Raw genomic sequence first — 20793 nt, 5'->3', positions numbered from 1 at the left:
CCATTTTTAAATTGGGTTGTCTTTCTGTTGTTGAGTTGTAAGAATTTCTTATACATTCTGGTTGTTGGACCCTTATCAGGTATACGATTGGTAAATATTTTCTCCCATTCTGTGGCTGTCTTTTCCCTTTCTCAGTAGTGTCGTTGGATGCGTAGTAGTGTCGTTGATGAAGTCTGCTGGTCTATTTTTTCTTTTTTGTTGTTTCTGCTTTTGATGTTGTACCTAAGCATCCACTGCCAAATTCTAGATCATGAACACAGGATTCTATAGTTTCTTTGAAGAGCTCTGTAGTTTCAGCTCTTACATTTAGGTCTTTGTTTATTTTGAGTTAATTTTTGTATATGTTGTGATGTAAGGACCAAAGTGCAAACTGTAACCTATGAATCTTCTTAAGAGTTTACTGTTTGTATACATGAGGCTAACACGTTGGATTGGTCATGTAGGGGACCTTGGCACTTGCAGATTTAATATTTTCAGTTTATCATCAGGAAGTGATCTCAAAAGGTCAAGACACATGGTCACATCCCTGTCCCTGAGCCACACATATGGACCCGTCAGGCAATGAGGCAGGTGCATCCACACAGGCAAATCCCTGAATAAGTGAAGTGAGCTTAGTTGGCCCTGGCTCTCATCTCCGCAGATTTTCCTGGCACTCATCAACCTCCAAAACCTCTATATTCTCCTTAAGGGCTTGAAAACATCACTTACATTTCAAAAATCACACCTTACTGCATGCAACATGCAGGATTAGTGTTAGCAAGTTTGGATTTTGTGACAAGTCTCAACACAACATCATCCTTATGGTGATCAAGTACAAGCTGGACGAACACCTCTTAAAGGTGAAGAAAGGAAGAAAGGAAGGGAGGGAGGAACCCTGCACAGCTTTAAGGTTGCCCTGCTTCAGCGCTCCCCAAATCTGCTGCTAGCATCGCATGGGAAGCTTCCTTTTCTCTTTCTTTCTCTTTCCCCCTCCTTCCGTGTCCTTCTGTTAATTTCCTAGCAGCAAAACCCTTTATCCAAACCAAAGGTTGCAAACTTCCAGACAGGACCCTTCTAGTCCTCCTCCCGGGTCCTCCTTTTGCCCCCACGAGGCCTCGAAGCCCCACGAAAACCAGTTGAAACTCCCAGGCTAGACTCTCCAGGACGACATCAAGCGCCGGCAGGCTGGCTCTTCTAAGATGACGAGGAGCAGAGGAACCCCGTTCTCGCAGAGGCTTGTGGAGGTCCCAGACTTTGAGAGCGGGGAAAAGCATCTCGATGAGGGGCACAAGCTGCCTCCCAAACTGGACTTTGACTCTATTGTAATGATGTGACTTTACTTATTGCCTGTCCTTATGTAACCTTCATTGCATGCGGCACCAGAATCACGAGCTGACTCACTCTGCGGATGAGGCAGGTACTCGCTGTCATGGGGAATCTAGGAAATTGGCGAGGCTGGAGCTAAGAAAACAGCTACCCTGGCCGGGCTGGGTCTGGCTGTGGGGAAGGGTAGCTGGGGCAGCCGCCTGCTTCTGCGTCCCCCCTGGGGAGAGGCCCTCTGGATACATGATGGCTGGCTTATTCTCCATTCAGACGTTCTCTCCTAGACTAGAGTTCTCTTAAACAGGACAAATGAAACAGTATCAGAAGCTGTTGCCAGGGCAACCTGACAAAAGACTTTTCACCCTCAGCTACTGTACGTGTAATTTGTCGAAGGCAGCTGGCTTCTAGGGAGAGGAAAGGGAAGGCCACAGTTGCTACTTTGGGGCCCAGAAATGAAAATGAATATTTAAAGACTATCTTCTGGTGAACTCAGCTCAGGTAGGACAGGAAAGCAGCTGTGATCTGTGCAATAAAAATTCAGGAAAGCCAGGCCGGGGAAGGTGAAGAGAGCACACACCTTTGCCTTGTCTTTTGTGAGAGCTGTAAAATGGTTGCCTATCAGGGCTTTTAAGGAGAAGCCGCTGGAAGGCCTGGAGCTGAAAGTATGCCCCGAAGAGGAGGGAGGAGGACCGAGAGCGAGACATTGAAGAAAGCCACCGGGATATTCCAGGATATATAGATAAATACGAACTGGGGAGTTTTTGACACATCCCATTTGACATCCCCCCAAACCATAACCTCTCACGACAGCAGCCCCTTTACGGGGAACAGTATTACAGAGCTTGGACCAACTTCAGTCGGCTCATGGTATGGATGGAAAGACTGGTCCATAAAAGATAGCCCACTCCAGGTCACCAGCCGGGCAAGGGCAGAACTGAGCCAGAAGTCCCGTTTCCGGCTTCCCCATGATCTTCCCACTTACCTGATGCCTCTGTCCGACAGCTTTCAAAGTGGGCCCCATGGGGTCAGGGGCCACACTGTGAGGGCATGGGACACCCCCCACCCTCAAAGGAATAGCTCCCTTTGCATCTACTTTTATATCCGTTGGAGCTCCACTTAAAATTATTTCAGGGGAAAAAAAATCCAAGACCAGAAAACGTTTGAAGATCGCCAGTCTAAAGATACACACACACAGTAGATCGTGGCCATGGTTGCCCAACCTTGTGAACATGTTAAAAACCACAGAATCATATGCTTTACTATGTGAACTTTGTCTTTAACATTTATTCTGTTTATTCTATATTTATTTAAATTAAAAGAACAAATAGCCCTTAATTCACGCAAAGAGAGACACGAAGGTAAGAGGTGAGTTTAGGGTCAGAAACCAAATAGGAATGGATTATAGCAAGGCTGACCCAGACGTCCTCCAGGAACTGCCCCCTCCCTGGTCCTCCCCAATCCCTACTCCCCACACCCCCACCGGCTCCTTACCGAGTTGGTGCCAAGGATCTGCAGGTTGGGCTTCTCTGACTCCAGCAGCTTGGCCACCATCTTGAGGAAACTCTCCACGAAGAGGTTGATGCTCTGGCAATGGCAGGCCATGAGCAATTGGTCCAGCGCCTCCATGGCAATGCACACGTACCTGGGGAAAGGAGCACCATCATTGGGTTTCACGCCCGTCCCACGCTCATTGCATGCGTGGGACAATCAGCACAGTGACCCCCTGGCCAGCATCTGGGTAATGAGGCGCTTCCAATAGGATGTTAATGTCTGGACAGCCATTCCAGCTAGTGCCCACTGCAGCGCAGCACCAAGAATCAGCAGGAACCAGCCCTGGAAGGGAGCCTGGAGACCAGCTCTCCCCAGCTGCTCATTCTACAGATGAAGAACGTAAGGACAGACAAGGTGTACCATCTCATAAGTTGATACAAGCAGAAAGAACTGATGCTCAGAAGAGCAAATTCTGAACCCAAACCCAATGAGATCAAAGAATTACTCGATCTGAAGTCGAGAAGTACTTGTTGGGCACCCACAGGGGAAACACTCTGTCTTAGTGCAAGGGTGTAGGGGGAAGAAGTCCTTCAACTCGAGGAGCCTGGAGTTCAATGGACAAGATATCTCCTGTAAAGGGAAGATAAGAAATGCTACACGAAAATCATGCAGGACATTCCACAGAGTTCCAAAGGAGAGAGATGACTCTAATGGGGAGGAAGAGAAGAACTTTAGGAAGAATGTTTATGAAGAATCTGATATAGGCCTGAAGACCAATCAACTGTGAAGGTTAAAGAGTATAAAACCTGCAGATATTGCATTTGAAGACCTCAGAAGTCCTCTGATCATCACACAATATGGTTGCTGGTATTACCATATTTAGGTGACACATTCCCTACTTAGAGAGCATCTGTACCTCACAGAGGATAAGATACACAGGAACAAAATTATTATTTTTTCCTAATGAAGATGATTCTGAGGCCCAAACTTCTTATTCCTTCTAAAGTCTAAAACCTGAATACCTTCTGAAACCGGAAATACGCAGCACCCAATGATGAACATACTAGGTAGGTCATCCCATCCCATTTCTTGACAACTACATAAAAACGTCTTCATATTTCAAGCTATTTCAAGCTTCATATTTCTACTTGCCCACCTTTCAACCACTTGAAAAGAGCAATCCCATTTTTCTTGCTTTTCTCTTCTCCACGCTAAAAATACCCAATCCTTCCCAAACTAGCCTTCATCAGGACAACCCCTGATGATCCTGGCTGGTGGCTATCCCCTTAAACGCCTCTCTTGAACCCCAAGAAAAAAATACCATGAATCAAATTCCTCCTGAGAATTAGGAGGGCACGTCTGAGCCCAAACCCGATGTGTGTTCCACGGTGGCCACACGAGTGTGTGGCTGGTTAAGTTACATCATGAAGGGTACATGCCCAACTTATAAGTCACTGCACATGGCAGAAAACAGAGGAGGGGCACCCCGGTTGACCATCTGACTCTTGCTTTTGCTTAGCTCAGGATCTCAGGGTTGTGAGATCGAGCCCTGCATTGGGCTTCATGCTGGGTGTGGAGCCTGCTTAAGATTCTCTCTCTCCCTCTGCCTCTGTCCCACCCCCCACTCTCTCTCTAAAAATAAAAAAATAAAAATAAAGAAAAAGAAAACAGAGTAGACTTTCATTAGAAAAGGTCATCGTTCACCTTCTAATGAAGAAGCTGCTGCAAATCTGTCCAGTATCATTCTATTTGAAATCTTTGTAATTTTTTCTAGGGAGTCAGGTTTCTGAGGCAGAACGCTAGACATCGCCCCTGGAATCTCTTTCCCCCCTTTTCCCTCATAATTTGGAATTTTAGCAGAGCTTGTGGGGCTCACGAGGATCTGTTCTCAGCCTCTCTTGCTGCTAGCTGAGGCCACGTGACAAAAATGTTGCCATTAAAATGAGGGAAAGCATTTGCCACGACGTGGATGGAACTAGAGGGTATTATGCTGAGCAAAATAAATAAATCAGAGAAAGACAATTATACGATCTTCCTGATATGAGGAATTTGAGAGGCAGCATAGGGGGCTTGGTGGGTAGGAAGGGAAAAAATGAAACAAGATGGGATCAGAGAGAGACAAGACACAAGAGACTCTTAATTTCACAAAACAAACTGAGGGTTGCCAGGGAGAGGAGGGTAGGGAGAGGGGGGTGGGGTTATGGACATTGGGGAAGGTATGTGCTATGGTGAGTGCTGTGAAGTGTGTAAACCTGGCGATTCATAGACCTGCACCCTTGGGGCTAATAATACATTATATGTTAATTACAAAAAAATGAGGGAAATTGAGGTGAGCAATGTCAGCATCACTGGCTTAGAAGACAGGCTTGGCCCCTCCCCTCCTCCCTTCCTCCTGGGACTGAGGAGTGGCAGCCACTGGAGTCCCAAACACTGGAGTTCCCAGACGATTCCCCCCCCCCCAACCGCCCAACATTGTGAGGCTGGACAGTCACCCAAGAGAGAGCAAAACCCTTTGCAAAACCCCGAAATGCTGGAGCCACTGTATTTTTACACAAAGAACCCAGATACCTAATACTCAGGTCTAGGAGCACTTCGGAGACCCAGTGGTGCAAATAAAAGTGAATCCTGAGCAGTCCAAGGCAAATCGGTGACCTACCTCCCAGGAAGGAGGAGAGCTGGAAGGGCTTGGAGCCTGTGACGGGGAGGTCATCACAAGACTCCGCGAACTCATGAGTGGACCCACGTGCCTGGGATGTCGATCCTTCTATTTGTTAATTCAAACCACGTGGACTAGAAGAGTCTTTCCTGATACACCGAAATGCAGGACAGGTCAAGTGGGCAGAGGACCCCAAACCTAACAGAGGTGTGGAGGAATCAAGTTAGTGCCTCCAAGTCGAAAGCAAGGAACATAAGACCTGTCTTAAAGATTACGGTAGAGCTGTCAGCATGAGCTTCCAGAGTGTGAAAGCTGCCTCATACTTGAGAGCCAGGCTCATATGCCAGACATAGAATCAAGAATGAATTTAGAGATCTGTTCTCCCTTATGCCTCGGTCCCAATCATACCCATCTTTGAATGTTAGGCAAGTATTTTAAAAAGACTTTGATTAGCGAGTTGCTTATCTTCTTTTTTTAAAACCAAGTTGGTGAAATACAAAGAACTAGCTAAAAAGTATGACTACAAGGTGATTTCTGGGGTTTCCACGAGGCCACAACACAAGGCTGCATGATAACTCTTGGGGCAGCTGTTTGGTTTCAATGTGTGGCCAAACCACCTCACACAGGAGCCAGCCTTGCAAATCCAAACCTATAAAGTAACAGCCATCATGGTGTCTGTTTCCTTAATGTTCTTCTTCTTTTTTAAAGACATCAGATACCATTTCTTAAGTGTTCTTAGGCTAACCTTTGTACTGAGCAATTATAAGAAAAACAGCTTCCCTATCCCGAAATTTTCCTGCCCATTTTCAAAAAAATGTTTGGTGAACTGATAATTTACTGATAATTTAATAATTATTAAATTATTACTTAATATTATTAAGCACTATTAAATAGTCATTACTGGGCATGTTTACAAGCGGAACAGGTCATGCTCTTGTCTACAGAATGTCTTTCAAATAGAAGGCCAGCCCTAGGTCTCTGAGCTCCTGCAGCAAACGGGAGCCCCCAGTCCCTGCTGGGGGGGTGGGGGGGGGCGCAGTGCTGGCCATTCCTGGCTCACGACAGCCTTGTTCTTCAGAAGCCATCATTGTCACAGTCCTGGAAACCTGCGATGCCTCGCAGATAGTCCCCGTGTGTTTCAGGTCGGCTGTGCTGGCCAGTGAGGTAGACTGAGTCATGTATGTTTGGGGAAACGGCCTGGCTGGGGCCCTTCTAAAGGAGACACACTTTCCTTGCAGAAAAACCAGGCCCCATCTGGGCAACCAAACACGGCAGGTGGGAAACGGGGCCAGCCAGGGTAGAATTCTCTTCTCTCAGGAATCATCGCCAGCATCTTAACGTATGAAGGGCTTCACCCTTAGTTCACAGAGCTTAAACGAGGGAAAGGAAGAGGCGGGGTGGGGTTTGGCAAGAGAAGAAACTAGAAGGCTTCCCAGATTCCAGAGCTTAGATCACTGTTTTTCCTTTTCCTGTAAAAAATTACCAGAAAACCCTAAGAAGGAAAAAATAGTCCTTTGCTAACAACATGATTGAATGAATGAGAAAATAAAATAACAAGCAATTGGCTACTAATCCAGAGTGGAAACTCTGATGGGAAGTGAAAATTATGGTAGAAAGAGAAACTGAAAAGTCCAGAAGTTTAAAGCCTAGTTCTTTGAACATGCTCTGCTTTGTTCCCCATGTCGAGCCCCGTTATGAAGGATGGAAAGGTTGTAATTATGAGCTTGAATTTTTCCAAGTATCTCAAAAGATTAGCTCTCTAATCTCTACCTTCCCCGGGAGGTCTTGTAGTGGGGTCCACACTGTCAAGGAGAATAGAGTGTCCTGGAAGGAGTCCGGTGTAGTGATGGGTCTGGGAGACTGAGCTGGCCTGAGTGCTAGGAGCTGGATGAGGCCGGACGGAGCTGGTGAGGACTAACCCGCCACAGGGTCTGGGGGGGAAGGACGAGAGCGGGTACAGATGACAGCAAGTGACAACGAAGGGTACTGGACGTACTGGTAAGGCTCCCCAGCAGGTGAGGAAGGCAGACCCCAAGGAACCTGGGAGAGAATTGGGTTCGTGGGCAGCAACTGAAATCCGGAGAAGACACTTGACAGGTGATAACGACAGGAACTCAGTGACAATGGCCAAGGCAGGAGGTAAGTCATAGCAACGGAGGAAAATACACAGGAGAAGAGGCAAGACATGTCTCCTGCTGAAGTCTAGAAGAGGCGGCCGGTTCTGTTTGAACACACTGAGCTCGGTCAAGAGGCCCTGAACCCGAGGAAAGGAGGAGCAGGTGTAAAGAGTCTGGGAACAGAGCGGGGCGGGGGGCGGGGCTGGAGAGGAAGGCAAAGTCAGAGATGAAGACAGGCAGGCAGGAGAGAGGGGACAGCTTTAGCAAGGCCAGTCACTGCCCGAGAATCACTCAAAGGTCAGTCGCCTTGACAAAGAACCTCTTATTCTAAGCAGTTGGAATATACTTGGTCAGCCCCACTCCAGTACAGAAACTTCTGGGTTTTAGGAACTTAGATGCAGGGGCTGACTTCAGCAGAGGGAGGGAAGCATGAACCCCCTCTCCAGGTTCTAGGGCTGTCCTAGCCTTAGAACAGCCCTTCTAGGGCTGGAAGGAACATGCACAAAGAGAAAACCAGGAGGAAATCTCACTTTTTGCCGCTCTGCACGTCTCTGCCCGTCCGTCACAGCTCAGGTCAGTGAGCTCTACCTCAGAATTCACAGCCTAGCCTCTCTCCGCCCACATCTGGTCATCATTCCTGATGCTGAACGCAGATCAAGGCAGAGTTCATACCCACAGGAGAGGGGTGCTAAGGCCGGGAGGCCAGGGGACCAGAGAGGATGGTTCTGCGCCTGAGGCCAACCCCCGAGGTTCACGTCCATGTAGTTAAACCATAAATACAGACACCTCCGTGATCACAGGGAGACACAGCCCTCAGACCATCTGTAGGCGAATATTTGCGCTTCCAAAGCTGCCATCGGGAAGGTGCTAATGACAAGAAGCCGAGAATGATGGACAGAGCACCGGGCTGGGCAAGAAGGGGCGGACAGGGAAGCAGAACGGGAGATCAGATCTAACGGATTTCTCTTCTCCAAAATGTTTATGATTGAAACTTCCAGGGAGGCCTTCAAGGCTTTAAACACTGAGAGGCTGCCACGACTATTTTTAACAGAACGATACCGATTTCGAATTGCAGTTCTAAGGGCAGTGGAAGGACTCTAATCGGCTCTGCTGGCTACGGGACATTTTTATCAAGAGAACCATCCCTGCAAAGAGGGCAGATGAAATTAGTATTAAATGTTTAATGTTACTGCTAGCCTATCAGTTTTCGGTTGAATCTAGGACGAAGTCATTTTTACTTGCTTGAGCATGCTTTACCGGATGTCAGGGCGATTTACGTAATCAGCACGTAGAGTGTATTTGTGCCCTTTTTATTGAGCGTGTAACCTAATTTTATTTTATAAAACGATGATAGAAATGTACTGTTTCTGGTCTTGCTGTCCCTCCTAGGGATAGCTTGATTCTGGATTCGCAGGTGGGTCCTGCAGAGCTTAGAGGTCTACACCTTGTCAGCACAAGGCAAATGTTTTCACGCCAGCGCTCACTCCGGCTTCCTCGCCAGGAGGAAGGGAGCTTGGCAGGTGGTTGGGCTGTTGGACTGTGGTGGTGGGGGGGGCCCATGATCGGGATCGAGGGGAGAGAGCACTGTCGCCGAGGCATGAGGCTCAGAGAGCCGGGGGTGGCTGGAGTGGGTCTGAGCAGGCAAGGCAGGTGTGGCGGGCATGGCTGGGGGAGCCTGGTGAGTTAGGGGAAGGTCATAGCTAGTACTCATTTGGAAGGACCAGAACAGGAAAGAATGCAGGGAGAGAATTGCTAATGTTACCATGATCTGGAGTCTGCAGTAGGAGAAAGGAAGAAGCAGAGGAAAGCAGAGCATGGATGTATGGAGAACAGAAGCAACGGGGACTTCAGAACAATTGCGTTAGATTTACCCTGCCCTCCAGACCATCAGTAATGCCACCAGGGATGTCTTCGGGTTTTCTTACATTCAGCTTTTGCACACACAAAAACCCAACCGCATTGCTCAGAAAATGAGCCCTCGTAGTATTTACAGCATATTTGTTTTTCCTTTATTTTCTAGGCATTGGTATTTGTTGCTTATTTTTAAACTTAATTGTAAAACACTGTATTTGTAATGACATAGTCTGTTTTTCATTTACTTAAGGCATTTTCATTATTATGGGGAAAGCGTGTTTATAATATTGTTTCTATTGAACAGATAATATTTCACCAAGTGAGACACATTATAATTCATTAAACCCTTTCTCTCTTATTGGACATCAATTTCTAATATATCATTATTATAAAAAACACTACAATGAACATCTCTGTGTGTAAAGCTAGTTTATATTTAAGATTGATTTCTTGGGATAGAAGAATAGACAAAGAATTTACCGGATCAAAGGGCATACATGTTTTTTGAAGACTTGACTTATATTTTAAAATGATGGTTTGGAGGCACCTGGGTGGCTCAGTGGGTTAAGCCTCTGCCTTCAGCTCAGGTCATGATCTCAGGGTCCTGGGATTGAGCTCCACAATGGGTTCCCTGCTCAGCAGGGAGCCTGCTTCCCTTCCTCTCTCTGCCTGCCTCTGCCTGCTTGTGATCCCTCTCTCTGTCAAATAAATAAAATCTTTAAAAAAAATTATGGTCTAAAAAGGTCCAATCAATTTACACTTATTCTAGAAAAGTAGGAAACTACCCTCACGCTGCCATTCCTTGGTTAGTACTGGAAATACTTTTTTGTTAAGTGAAGATGGTATCTTAGTGCTTCAAGCCACATCTTTGATTATAAATTTATTGACCGTTATTATTTCTCCTTCCTCTTTCTGTGAGTTGGTTACTTGGAGCCCTGGTTTCAGTTTTTAGTGACTCAGTTTTCCCACTCCAGCCCCATCGTTGGTTTATACAAATAATAGATGAGTTTGAATCCTTTGTCTTACTCTTTCAAAACACTTCTTTTGGTTGTCATTTAAATTTTGGTGGTTTCTTTTTTGACATCAAAATATTTAAATTTTTAAACAGTTAAATCTATCGATCAGTCATTTTCATTTAAGGTTTCTTTTCTTTACTAAACATAGCAAGTCCTTCCCCCTCAGACTGATAAATATTTCATTTAAGTGTATTTTTAATGGACAAATTACCCCAACCTTGCCTTCTCACTAGAATGTAGATGGCTCCTCCCTGCCTTTTTTTTTTTTTTTTAATATTTATTGTTTTTGTTTTAAATTAGAGATTGGGGGTGGGTGGGGGAGAGGGAGAGAGAGAATCCCAGGCAGGTGCCATGTCCAGCATGGAGCCCTACGTGAGGCTTGATCTCACAACTGTGAGATCATGACCTGAGCCAATATCAAGAATCGGACAGCCTCCCTTCCCTGCTTTTTAAGACTGTAAGTTGCTTGGTTTGATGAGAATAATGGCAGACTTAGGACTAGACCAACTTTTCAAGACTCTAGAGTGTGGGTGAGGGCTTCTGGATAGAGACAAAAGGGGAAAATGGATGCTAACAGAGGTGCTCCTAGGAAGCGGACATCCCCTTCTTCCCACATCTTGGCAATGGCATCAAATTTTACCTGCCATTGGAAAAACACATGCAAACCTCCCTCAGGCCCGATCCCTGTTTTTCCAGTCTGTTCGGTGACCAAGTCTACTATCATTTCATAAAAGGACCCTATGTTTTGTCCAATGCTTCTGAAAGCATCTCTCTCACTTTCTCACACTCTTACCCGTATCGATGACGTCCCACATCACGGATGAGCCTCTCGGAGAGATAGGCGCCAATTCGGTCCAGCTTCTCTGGAGCTGAGAGGGCATAGAAAGTCAGCTTTTCCATGTTGGTCTTCACCAGGCCATCCTGTAAAAGACAAGACCCCATGTCTCACCGTGACTATTCCATGGCTAGAAGGGTTCAAGTCTAAAGGTAAATCATATGTTGATTGAATTATCATTCTGCCCAGTGCCATTACGTATGTGACAAACCTCCCATGTGGGGTCAGGGATACAGAAATGATGAAAACATGGTTCCTGCCTCCCAGGAACTCACAACTTAGCCCAGAGTATGCCAGCCTATAAATTAGAATAGTTGTATAAATGTACATATTATTTTTGTATGTATACGGATACATGTATACATATATAGACACAAATGTACATATGCATATGTGTGTAGGCATGTATGTGTGTGTGTGTGTGTGTGTGAATGATAAGCCTTCACTGAAGGCAACTCAGAATTAAAATGTGCTGGAAATCCAGCCCTAAGACATGAACAGGAAGAGAAGGCAGTTCAGTAGCAATTAGGGAATTCTCCAGAGGATGCTGGAAACGTGGCCCTTCAACTGTCCATCAAGAAGATGTCATTGATTTCCAAAGAGCAAATCAAGAATATCAGATCCCGACATTTCCGAAACCACACAATCCATAATGTAGCCCAAGCGGAGAGTAGCCGCCGGGAAGCCGGGAAGCCAGGCCTCCCCTGTGCGCACAGCCAGACCCTGGGTGGGTGCCAGAGGGAGCCAAAGAGAAGACACCAGCCCTGAGCCAAAACCCAAGAAGGGAAGTGCTCACAGGACACAGCAGGGAGAGCACCATCAAGAGAGCGAGCAGTTCTAGAAACCACTGCTCAGAGAGACACGAGTGAGAAAGATGTCTCAGCCGTGCAGTAAAGACCTAAACCAAGCCGAAACCAGCTTCCCAAGCCCCCTGCAGATCCTGACTGCAGACAGATCCAAATCTCTGTGGCAGGCAGACCCCCGGCAGCTGTTCCCCACTGACCAGAGTCTGAGCAGGCTCACGGGCCAGGGGCCCGGCAGACCCGCCTTCCCCTCGCAGCCCTGGACGGGGTGAGACGGTGGGAGGTGATGCCAGGCGGAGGAGTGACCCACCTCGGGATCCTCAGGAAAGATGTTGTCAACCAGCCTTTTGTACCTGGGGCGTAGAGCGCCACAGCAGCCACAGACACCTAGAAGAGCAAGAAGAAAAACCCATGAATGTGGCCTCCTGGGAACCAGGCCAAGGCGGCTTGTAAGGAACCAAACCCAGGCCGGGAAGCAGAAAGATCTCATCCCTCCCGTGCCGTGTGCCGGGGGCCCTGGGGTGGCCGACTCGCACGACTTGCCTCATGCTACACCTTTGCCTTTGAGCCTTGCGTCCTTCGCCTAGGGGGTCAAGCCCGGCGGCGTGTGTGAGCGTGAAGCCGGGCCATGGAAGGGAACTGTGAGGGCTGGGAACTCACCCAAAGGTCAGGTGCTACCCCTGGACGGACACGCGTGCACGTACACACACACACACACACACACACACACACACACGGGGGCAGGACTATAACCCTGCCTCCTGCAGCCCAAGAGCCTCCCCATTGTCCTGAGAAGATGCACAGCTTGAGGAGTGCTCGTTCCTCCCACCCACCCCCACGGACACCCCACTTCTTTTATTCTCTGCTCCTCAATATCTGCTACCTTCCTGTTTCCTGCGGCCATTTCCATTATAGAACGTTACGTGAAATGCTGATAAATTAACATTACCATTAATTATTAACATTTGAAAATGCATCTTTAATGCAGGGTGACGGTGGTGTTTCAGGGTGGGGTGGGGCCCTAGGGGGCCAGCCCCCCATCCCAGTCCCCCCTGTGCCAGCCCCCTGTGCCAGCCTCCGCCCCACCCCGGGTGAGCCCCCCATCCCCAACCTCACGAGGTGTCCACCAGCCTGTGGCAAAATGAGAGACTGAGAACAATGTGGTACATTTCCAGAAAGCTGAATCTATTGCATGGAGAAGGCTCCCTGACATGACCTCTTTCTGTGTCTTTGGGTGCTGTGAAATGATGGTGTTAGGAGATCAGCGATAATAGACCAAACCCTGGGAAAATAAAAAGCGGACTCTTGCAAGTCCCCCCATAAACTGTCTTTAGACAGAGGACACGGAACCCTCTGGGACCCGGCGCTGTCTCCACCTTCCTCCGGCCCCAGGGATCTTTCCTTCCGCGTTCTAGCCGCACCTCTCCCTGCCCGGTGCGGGGAATGGGCCCCTCGGGGAGGAGCCGAGGGGAGGGCAGCGAAGGGCCTGGGAAAGTCCAACCCCCAACAATAATTGTTCCCTCATCCTCCCAATTAATGCTTAATTCTGCTTGCACAAACTCTCCAGTTGGAATGCAAGTGCTCCGTGGAAGGATCAAGGCCATGGACCATTCAGAAAAGAATGAATTACTTTAGTGGGAATTACTTGAATCTCACAAAGAGCTTTACAGCTGCGGAGAAAAGCGGCTCTCTGGAAATTTTGACTGGGAGGGGGTAGCGGGCGGCTGTGCCAGGAGGAGGAAGGAGCAGAGATTTGGGGTGACTCCGGTACAAGGGAACGGGTGCTATCTGGGAGAAGCCTGGGGGCATGCCACAGGAGGACAGGCCACCCGGTAACTGGCTCACATCCCCCCTTGCCCGCCTCACAGGCAGCTGCGCACCCCCAGCCATCCCCCTGGCCTGCGGAGGGCCACAGACCTGGTCGGCGGCTGCAGTCAGGCCCTCTGCGCTCAGTCTTGTTGGGTTGGCCTGACGTGCCCTCCTCTCCTCTCTGTCCACGCCTGGGAGGGGGTGTTCGGGCCCTGGACGCCAGCCAGGGCTAGTTCTCCTGATGGAACAGCTCCCAGGGGTGGTGTTCTCTGTCCCGGGTCTCGAAGCCTGGGATCGAAGCCCATCCATCCATCCTTCCCCTTCGGCCACCCTGCCCTCTGCCCAGTGCAGCCGTTCGCAAGCTTCTTCCCAAGATGCCCACGGGACATGCCCTCCGCTCTCCCGGCAGCCTCCTTTGTCGCTGTCTCCAGACCAGGAGAACCGGCCATTTGCGTCTGAAGGGAGTGAGGACAGAGCATCACAGAGAAGCTGGCACTGCACAGCCCTAGTGCCTGTCCCTTCCTCCAGCGTGTCTGAGAGGCCTAAGGGGCAGGACCTGCACAGGAGAGAGGCCAAGCTCGTTAGAAACCCAGACTTGTCAGGAAGCACAAGCCCATTTTGGGTACTCAGGGCAGAAAGCTCTGTGCAGGGGCACCGAAGGGGCTGGGGGCTCTTGGTGCTACCAGTGGGGACACGAGCCACCTCCCAGAGTGAGCAGGCCTGGCTGTACCTCGGTCTAGGGACATGGGCTCGGTGTCTTCCCAGTAAAACCAGGCAGCCTGTTGGTCTCCTGATCTCTTGTGTCTAGAAGGGGTATGCCTCACGTGCCCCTTCTATCCAGTGCCTCCTTCTCTAACCCACGGGCCTCTCCCTGGAACACGCCTCTCCCATGTGAGGAGCCACAGGGCATGGCCCCAGGGAGAACCAGTTGCATTCAAGGCCCCAGGGCACTGTCCCACCAGACAGGGAGCGGCAAGAGAACAAGAGAGGAGAGTGGGTACCCCCTCATCAACAAAGCTGCCACTGTTTTCAGGGTCCTTCCTGACTTAGGTCCTGGGGCTTTTTCCTGGTCTGTTCTTCCTTTCCGACCTCCTCAGACCCCTTGATGGCTTGTGAGGTAGAGTGGTCAACAGCAAGGCCCCCCCCTTTTTTTCTTTTTTAAAAAAGACTTTATTTGTGTATTTGAGGGAGAGAAAGAATGAGAGAGAGAGCATGTACGTGCCAGAGCAGGGGGAGGGGAGAGGAGCCTGGGCAGACGGAGAAGCAGGCTCCCCACTGAATACAGAGCCAGCCTCGGGACTCGATCCCAGGACCCAGAGATCGTGACCTGAGCCCAAGGCAGAAGCTTAACCGACTGAGCCACCAAGACACCCCACAGCATGGTTTCTAGTGAAATCCCAGCACTGCTGCTTCCCAGATGTGTGACCTTGAGCAAATAACTACACTATGTTTGTGAGTGTCCTGGGCTCAGGGCACAAGGCTGTTGTGAGGTCTAAGTGAGCGGGTGGCAGCAAATCCCTTGAAGCAGGGTGGGGCCTGGTAGCTCCCCAAGAAGGCTCAAGGGTAGTGTCCCCTCGCACCCCCCGCATTCCCCAGGCCCAGGGCAGCCAAGTCCTTTCCTCGCTGCTCACTGCTCTGTGCTGGCTGCTACGTCGTAGTGGGGCTTTCCCCACTGACTGCTTGCGCAGTGACAGCATCCAAGGCCGGTGCACATCTGAAGGCCTGAGCAAGCCTTCGGATCAAACCTCATTGACCTGTGGGTCTGAAACAGGCCCGAGGCAGCTCCAGGCACCTGCAAATCACAGTACCTTGACCTCCAGCTCCAGCCCCTCCCCGCAGCCAGGGTCCCCAAACCGTAGTGCTTTCGTGAACCCCAGTGCAAATGTGACCTGCTAGGTCCTCCCTCCGCAGAGCAGAGCCAGGTGCTGATGAGACAAAGCAAGTGTCGCTGGAGAGAATCCCCAGGACTGGCCCTCGGGAGGTCAGTCATCAGGACAGCACTGGTCATGTGTTGAGACAGGGAAACAGAAGGGACCCCGTGAGAGAGAAAGCTAATTTTTTTTCCCTTTGCTTCTTTTGGGGCTTCTATTCTTGCTAGGACTTGCGCCCCCACTCCACTTTAAACATGCCTTGTGATGCAAATAGCATATGCCCTCCTTATAAGAGACAAGGAGCTAATGGATTTCTCTAGGATGGATAACATCTAAGGAAGGACCAGGTGAGAATGACCGGAGGAAGCTTCCATCTGCGTACTCCAGACCCCTGTCAAGGCCCCCTGCTCTAAGGAATAACAACTAGGTCCTTGTCTTTGTTCTAACTGGTTCCTGGACACCTGCGAGGGCAGGTGCACCAGACCACTGTCCTCGGTAAAATCCCGCAGACCCCAAAGAAAGTCAGACTCCTGCTCCTTTCTTCTCCGGGTCTCCCAGAGGTTCCGTCTGCATCTGCTCTCTCTGTTTCTTCAATAAACTCTGCTTTCGACTCCCGCTGGCTCCTCCCACACTGCCAGCATCACCTCCTCAATGAACTGAGGAGTCCATGGGGAGAAGGGGGGGCTCTGGAGAACAGAACTGCATTCCCCAAACTGTGTTCCGTGGAACACTAGTTGCCACATGCTAACAAGCACCCCTCAGAAAAGGGTCTAAGGGCAAATCAGTGCAGGAACCTGTGCGTGCCAAATCCCGCGATTTCAGATTCACAGTACAAATTAGCATATTAAAGCCTCTGGTAAGTCATAAGGTAAGGGAATCTGTTGACATTTGTTCAAACCAACATCTCCTCCTTTTTCACAACTACAAATATCACCATGAGGAATACGTTTAACACTCTTTTTCCAAGAGCATATGCCTTGGTTTACAAGGCTATAAACGTAGGACACTGGAAATGGTGCTAACTTTAGAGTCTGAAAAGGACTGGGTTCAAGTCCTGGTTCTGTTGCTGTGAACTCTGAGTTCAAGTCCCGGTTCTGCCCTTTTATCTTCGAGACTGCTTCCTCATCAAGACCATAAGAGGAAAAGATTGTCCCTAAGATACAATGCTGTGACTGGAGTCCCAGAATGTGCCACAGATTTCCAGAAAGGAAGAGATCACCCAGAGAGCTGATGGTCAGGGCAGGGCTTCTCAGAAGAGAAGGGACAAGAAGTGGGGTAGGATTCACACTTGAAAAACACAGTGGGTGCTTTCTTCCTCGTGTGTCTGGCACAGGGCTAAAAAAAAAGTGTTAAATCTTTGCAACAACCCCCTCCCTCCCGGGTGGTCCTGTTGTTTTGCCATTTCACAGATGGGTGGACTGAGGCATCAAAAGGCAAAGTTACCTGCCCAGAGTGGCATAGCCGATAAGCGGCAGACCAGGATTTGAGCCCCCCAAATCCAGGGGCCACGACGTTAACTACTATACCAGGGAGGGGCAGGGATAGCACCGTCACGGAGCGGAGAAAGCCACGAGCTTGCACAGAAAGAAAAGAACCACCCAGGCGGTGCATCCTAAAGGGAATTGAGTTATGTCACCCCAAAATATGCCTTTTGACATAAAAGTTATTTTGACCTGAAGGCGATCAAGGAGCAGTAAATGCAAAGGCAGAAATGCAGAAAAGGCACCAGAGGAACCGGCAAACAAACTTTATTAAGCTCACGCATATCTTCCTAGTTACTTCTTCACCATCCACTACCCCATAGCCCAAACCCCTTTATCTTGTCAATTCTTCACAAGTTTCTTGTGTCTTTGCCTAAAAGGTAAGAAAGCGTCCTGCTCTGGTCTCGTCTTAGGGTCTCCTTCTGTGATGAAGGCCCTCAGGTTCCTGTAAAACTTCAAATCCCTGTGCGTCTCTGTCCCATTAATCTTCGTCCTTTTTATCTTGGGACCCAGCCCTAAGAGGGTCAAGGGACACTTTTTTATCCCCTACAATTTTAAACTGTAAAGGGCACCAGAGAACATCTGGGGAATCAACTAAAATGCAGATTCTTGTTCAGCTCGCGGACATGGGACCTGAACCCCCACATCTCCGCCAGGCTCCCAGGTGCCGCCCCCCTCCTGGGTCCACTGGCCGCACCGGGAGGGCGAGATCCCAGAGCACAGTGGTGATGCCTTTGAGCTCAGGGGTCAGACGGGCTTAGGTTGAAATCCCAGCGCTTCCCATTGCTGACTGTTTGACCTTGAACAACTTACTTAACCTAGCGTGGAGTTTTCTCCCATAAAAAATGAAGACGGTGATGGCTCCTTGCCAGGGGGCCACGACACAAATTAAGCGGTAGCTCGGCCCCCTGCCTCCTCTCTCTTCCCCAACCAGCTTGCAGGCGGGACCCGGGCGGCCAGGCTGGGCCAGACTGAAGACTAGGCCGGACAATTTAGGTTTTGCCAAGTTACCAGGGAGCTCTGGGAGCTTCATGAGCAGGGAGTGACGGTGATGATCAGCCCGGGGGTGGCGTGCAACACTGGACCCAGAGATTTAAGGCAGAGATAAGTGAGTGAATCACCCCAGGTCGGGGTTAAGTGCCTGAAGTGAGGGAAGCCGTCTGGATGGGAGAGGAAGGCGAGAATTGGCAATGGTTCTCTGGGGAGGAAGGAAGGGGGGTTCCAGGTAGGACCTTGGGCTTTCCAGTACAATGACAGGGGACCAGCGACACCCTCAGCTGAATGGGGGAAGACAGGGGATTGGGGACATCAGGCGGCACAGCACGTCCAACAGGCAGCCAGGGAGGAGGTTGAGGGTTTGTCAGGGAGATCAAGGTTGGAGCTCCGAGGCTCATTGGCTCAGACATGACCAACCACCAGTGCTGTGAGACAGGATCTGATAGCTCAGAGCACATGGGCAGGGGGCGGGCAAAAGGCAGATCTCCTGAAGATGGCTGCCTTGTCCTTTCCCTCTGCTATCTTCTTCCTGTTTTCCCCTCCCACTTCTTTTCTGTGAGGCATTTCACCTTTTCCTCATTCCTCTCCCGTTCCCTGAGGCCCTGCAAGTAAGGCATTTGGGACCTTTAGGCTGCTTACGTTGGTCCTAGAGACATCCCCTTATTAGCACCCTGCTAAAAAATCAAAATTCCCTATCTCAGTGATCTGATTATCTAATTCACAAGATGCTAGTAGCCAGCTGATAAACAGTCTTCCAGAGGGCACATGCTTCTTTTAAAAAAAAAATCTCTAAACTCAAACAAAATAATCTCTAAGAGTAGAATCTTGAAGGCACGGGGCAGGGGTAGGGCGTTTATAAGAGGAAAACCAGTGTACAAGTGTCTGTACACTGATCTGCTGTGTTGGACTCTGGGGTTTCCTGTTTGTTTTTTAACCTTTTACATACCCAGTTTTAAGGAAAATCAGCTAGAGAAGCAAAATTAATAGGTTTGTTCTTTTGGAGCAGAGAGGAAGAACAGAAAAAACTTGTCGTTTTTTTGAGAGAATGGGTCACTGAGGAAAATCAGCCTAACACTATTATTTACCATTGTATCTGCTCCCAGTTAGAAAGGAAGCAGGCATATAACTACAGAGATATTTTTTCCGAATCTCAGCCAGAGGGCAGAAAGCCTTGAGCAGCCCTCTGCACTTCCCGGGTCAGTAATCAGAGCTGAAAGCAGAAGATAAGTCTCTTCTCTGATAAGGGAGATGTCTGGCAAGGCTTGGTCCAGACCCCATGGCCTCCCGGCGCCAGAGCAGCTCAGGGCATGACAGGAACCCACAGGCACCACTAGAAAGCTTCCAACCCGGAGAAGGTGAATTCAAAGCAGCCACAACCGGGCCAGGAGGAAAAAAAAACCCCAAAAACAGAAGACGCTGAAAAGGATTTGAAAACTGTTCACTGCTACAAGAGAGTCAGCAATACAGTGTTTTATATTTATTTAATCCTGCTACTGGCCATACTTATTCCTAATGTGAGTCTGTAGAAGTAGGTGGGGTTTAACTCAGCCACGGCCTCTAAAAGTATCTTTTAAATTCTGAGCCATTTTATTTCTTAAGCAGAAGTACTCTCCCCCAGGGCTCTCTCTTCCTCTCCAGGGATTGCGTCTAACAGATCCACCCACCGGATGGCAAAAGTAAATTTATTAAGGATCCTGATCTGTCACTAGACCTGTCTTGCCTAATATATATATTTTTAAAGATTTTCTTTATTTATTTGACAGACGGAGATCACAAGTAGGCAGAGAGGCAGGCAGAGAGAGAGGAGGAAGCTGGCTTTCTGCCGAGCGGAGAGCCCAAAACAGGGCTGGATCCCAGGACCCGGGGGTCATGACCTGAGCCGAAGGCAGAGGCTTTAACCCACTGAGCCACCCAGGTGCCCCTTGCCTAATATATTTTTACCTGTTTTTTAAAAAGATTTCATTTATTTATTTATTAGAGAGAGGCAGTGCACACAAGAGAAGGGAGAGAAGGAGAGAGAGAGGGAGAGATCCTTTTTTTGTGGGGGGGGGGATTTAAAAAATTTTTAAGTTACCATATAATGTATTATTTGTTTCAGGGGTACAGGTCTGTGACTCATCAGTCGTATACGACACCCAGTGCGCATTACATCACGCGCCCTCCCCGGTGTCCACCACCCAGTGACCCCATCCTCCCATGCCCCTCCCCTGCAGCAACCCTCAGTTTGTTTCTTATGATTAAGAGTCTCTTATGGTTTCTCTCTCTCTCTGGTTTCATCTAAAAGGGAGAGAATCTTAAAAAGACCCCACATTAAGCACAGAGCCCCACGTGGGGCTCGACCTCACGACCCTGAGATCATGACCTGAGCTGAAACCAAGAGTCAGCACTTAACTGACGAAGCCCCCCAGGTGCTCCTATCCCTATTTTAAGAAAACGAGGGGAAAGCGCTACACCCAACTTCACTAGCGTGGAGTGGGTTGGGTTACTGACAAATCCCATCAGTAGGGATTCATGGTGGGCCATGACAGGAGTTCACTGACCTCCTTGAACTTGAAAACTCTC

The 20793-nt window shown here is 49.1% G+C and overlaps 1 protein-coding gene across 3 annotated transcripts in view; it reads right to left on the bottom strand.

Moving 5' to 3' along the window:
• Window positions 1-20793, bottom strand: part of EFR3B (EFR3 homolog B) — an 89362-nt gene that overhangs the window by 38756 nt on the left and 29813 nt on the right. For all 3 annotated transcript variants that reach the window (XM_059405255.1, XM_059405256.1, XM_059405257.1), the window contains exons 2-4: window positions 12385-12461; window positions 11230-11357; window positions 2794-2944 (exon numbers count right to left, since the gene is read on the bottom strand). In XM_059405255.1, the coding sequence (XP_059261238.1) occupies window positions 2794-2944; window positions 11230-11357; window positions 12385-12461 (356 nt within the window). The remainder of the gene's footprint in view (window positions 1-2793; window positions 2945-11229; window positions 11358-12384; window positions 12462-20793) is intronic.

Source organism: Mustela nigripes, chromosome 7 (assembly GCF_022355385.1).
Source record: "Mustela nigripes isolate SB6536 chromosome 7, MUSNIG.SB6536, whole genome shotgun sequence".
NCBI classification, from domain to species: domain Eukaryota; kingdom Metazoa; phylum Chordata; class Mammalia; order Carnivora; family Mustelidae; genus Mustela; species Mustela nigripes.
Note: the sequence above shows the minus strand (reverse complement) of the source record. Positions and strands in the feature narration are given on the sequence as shown.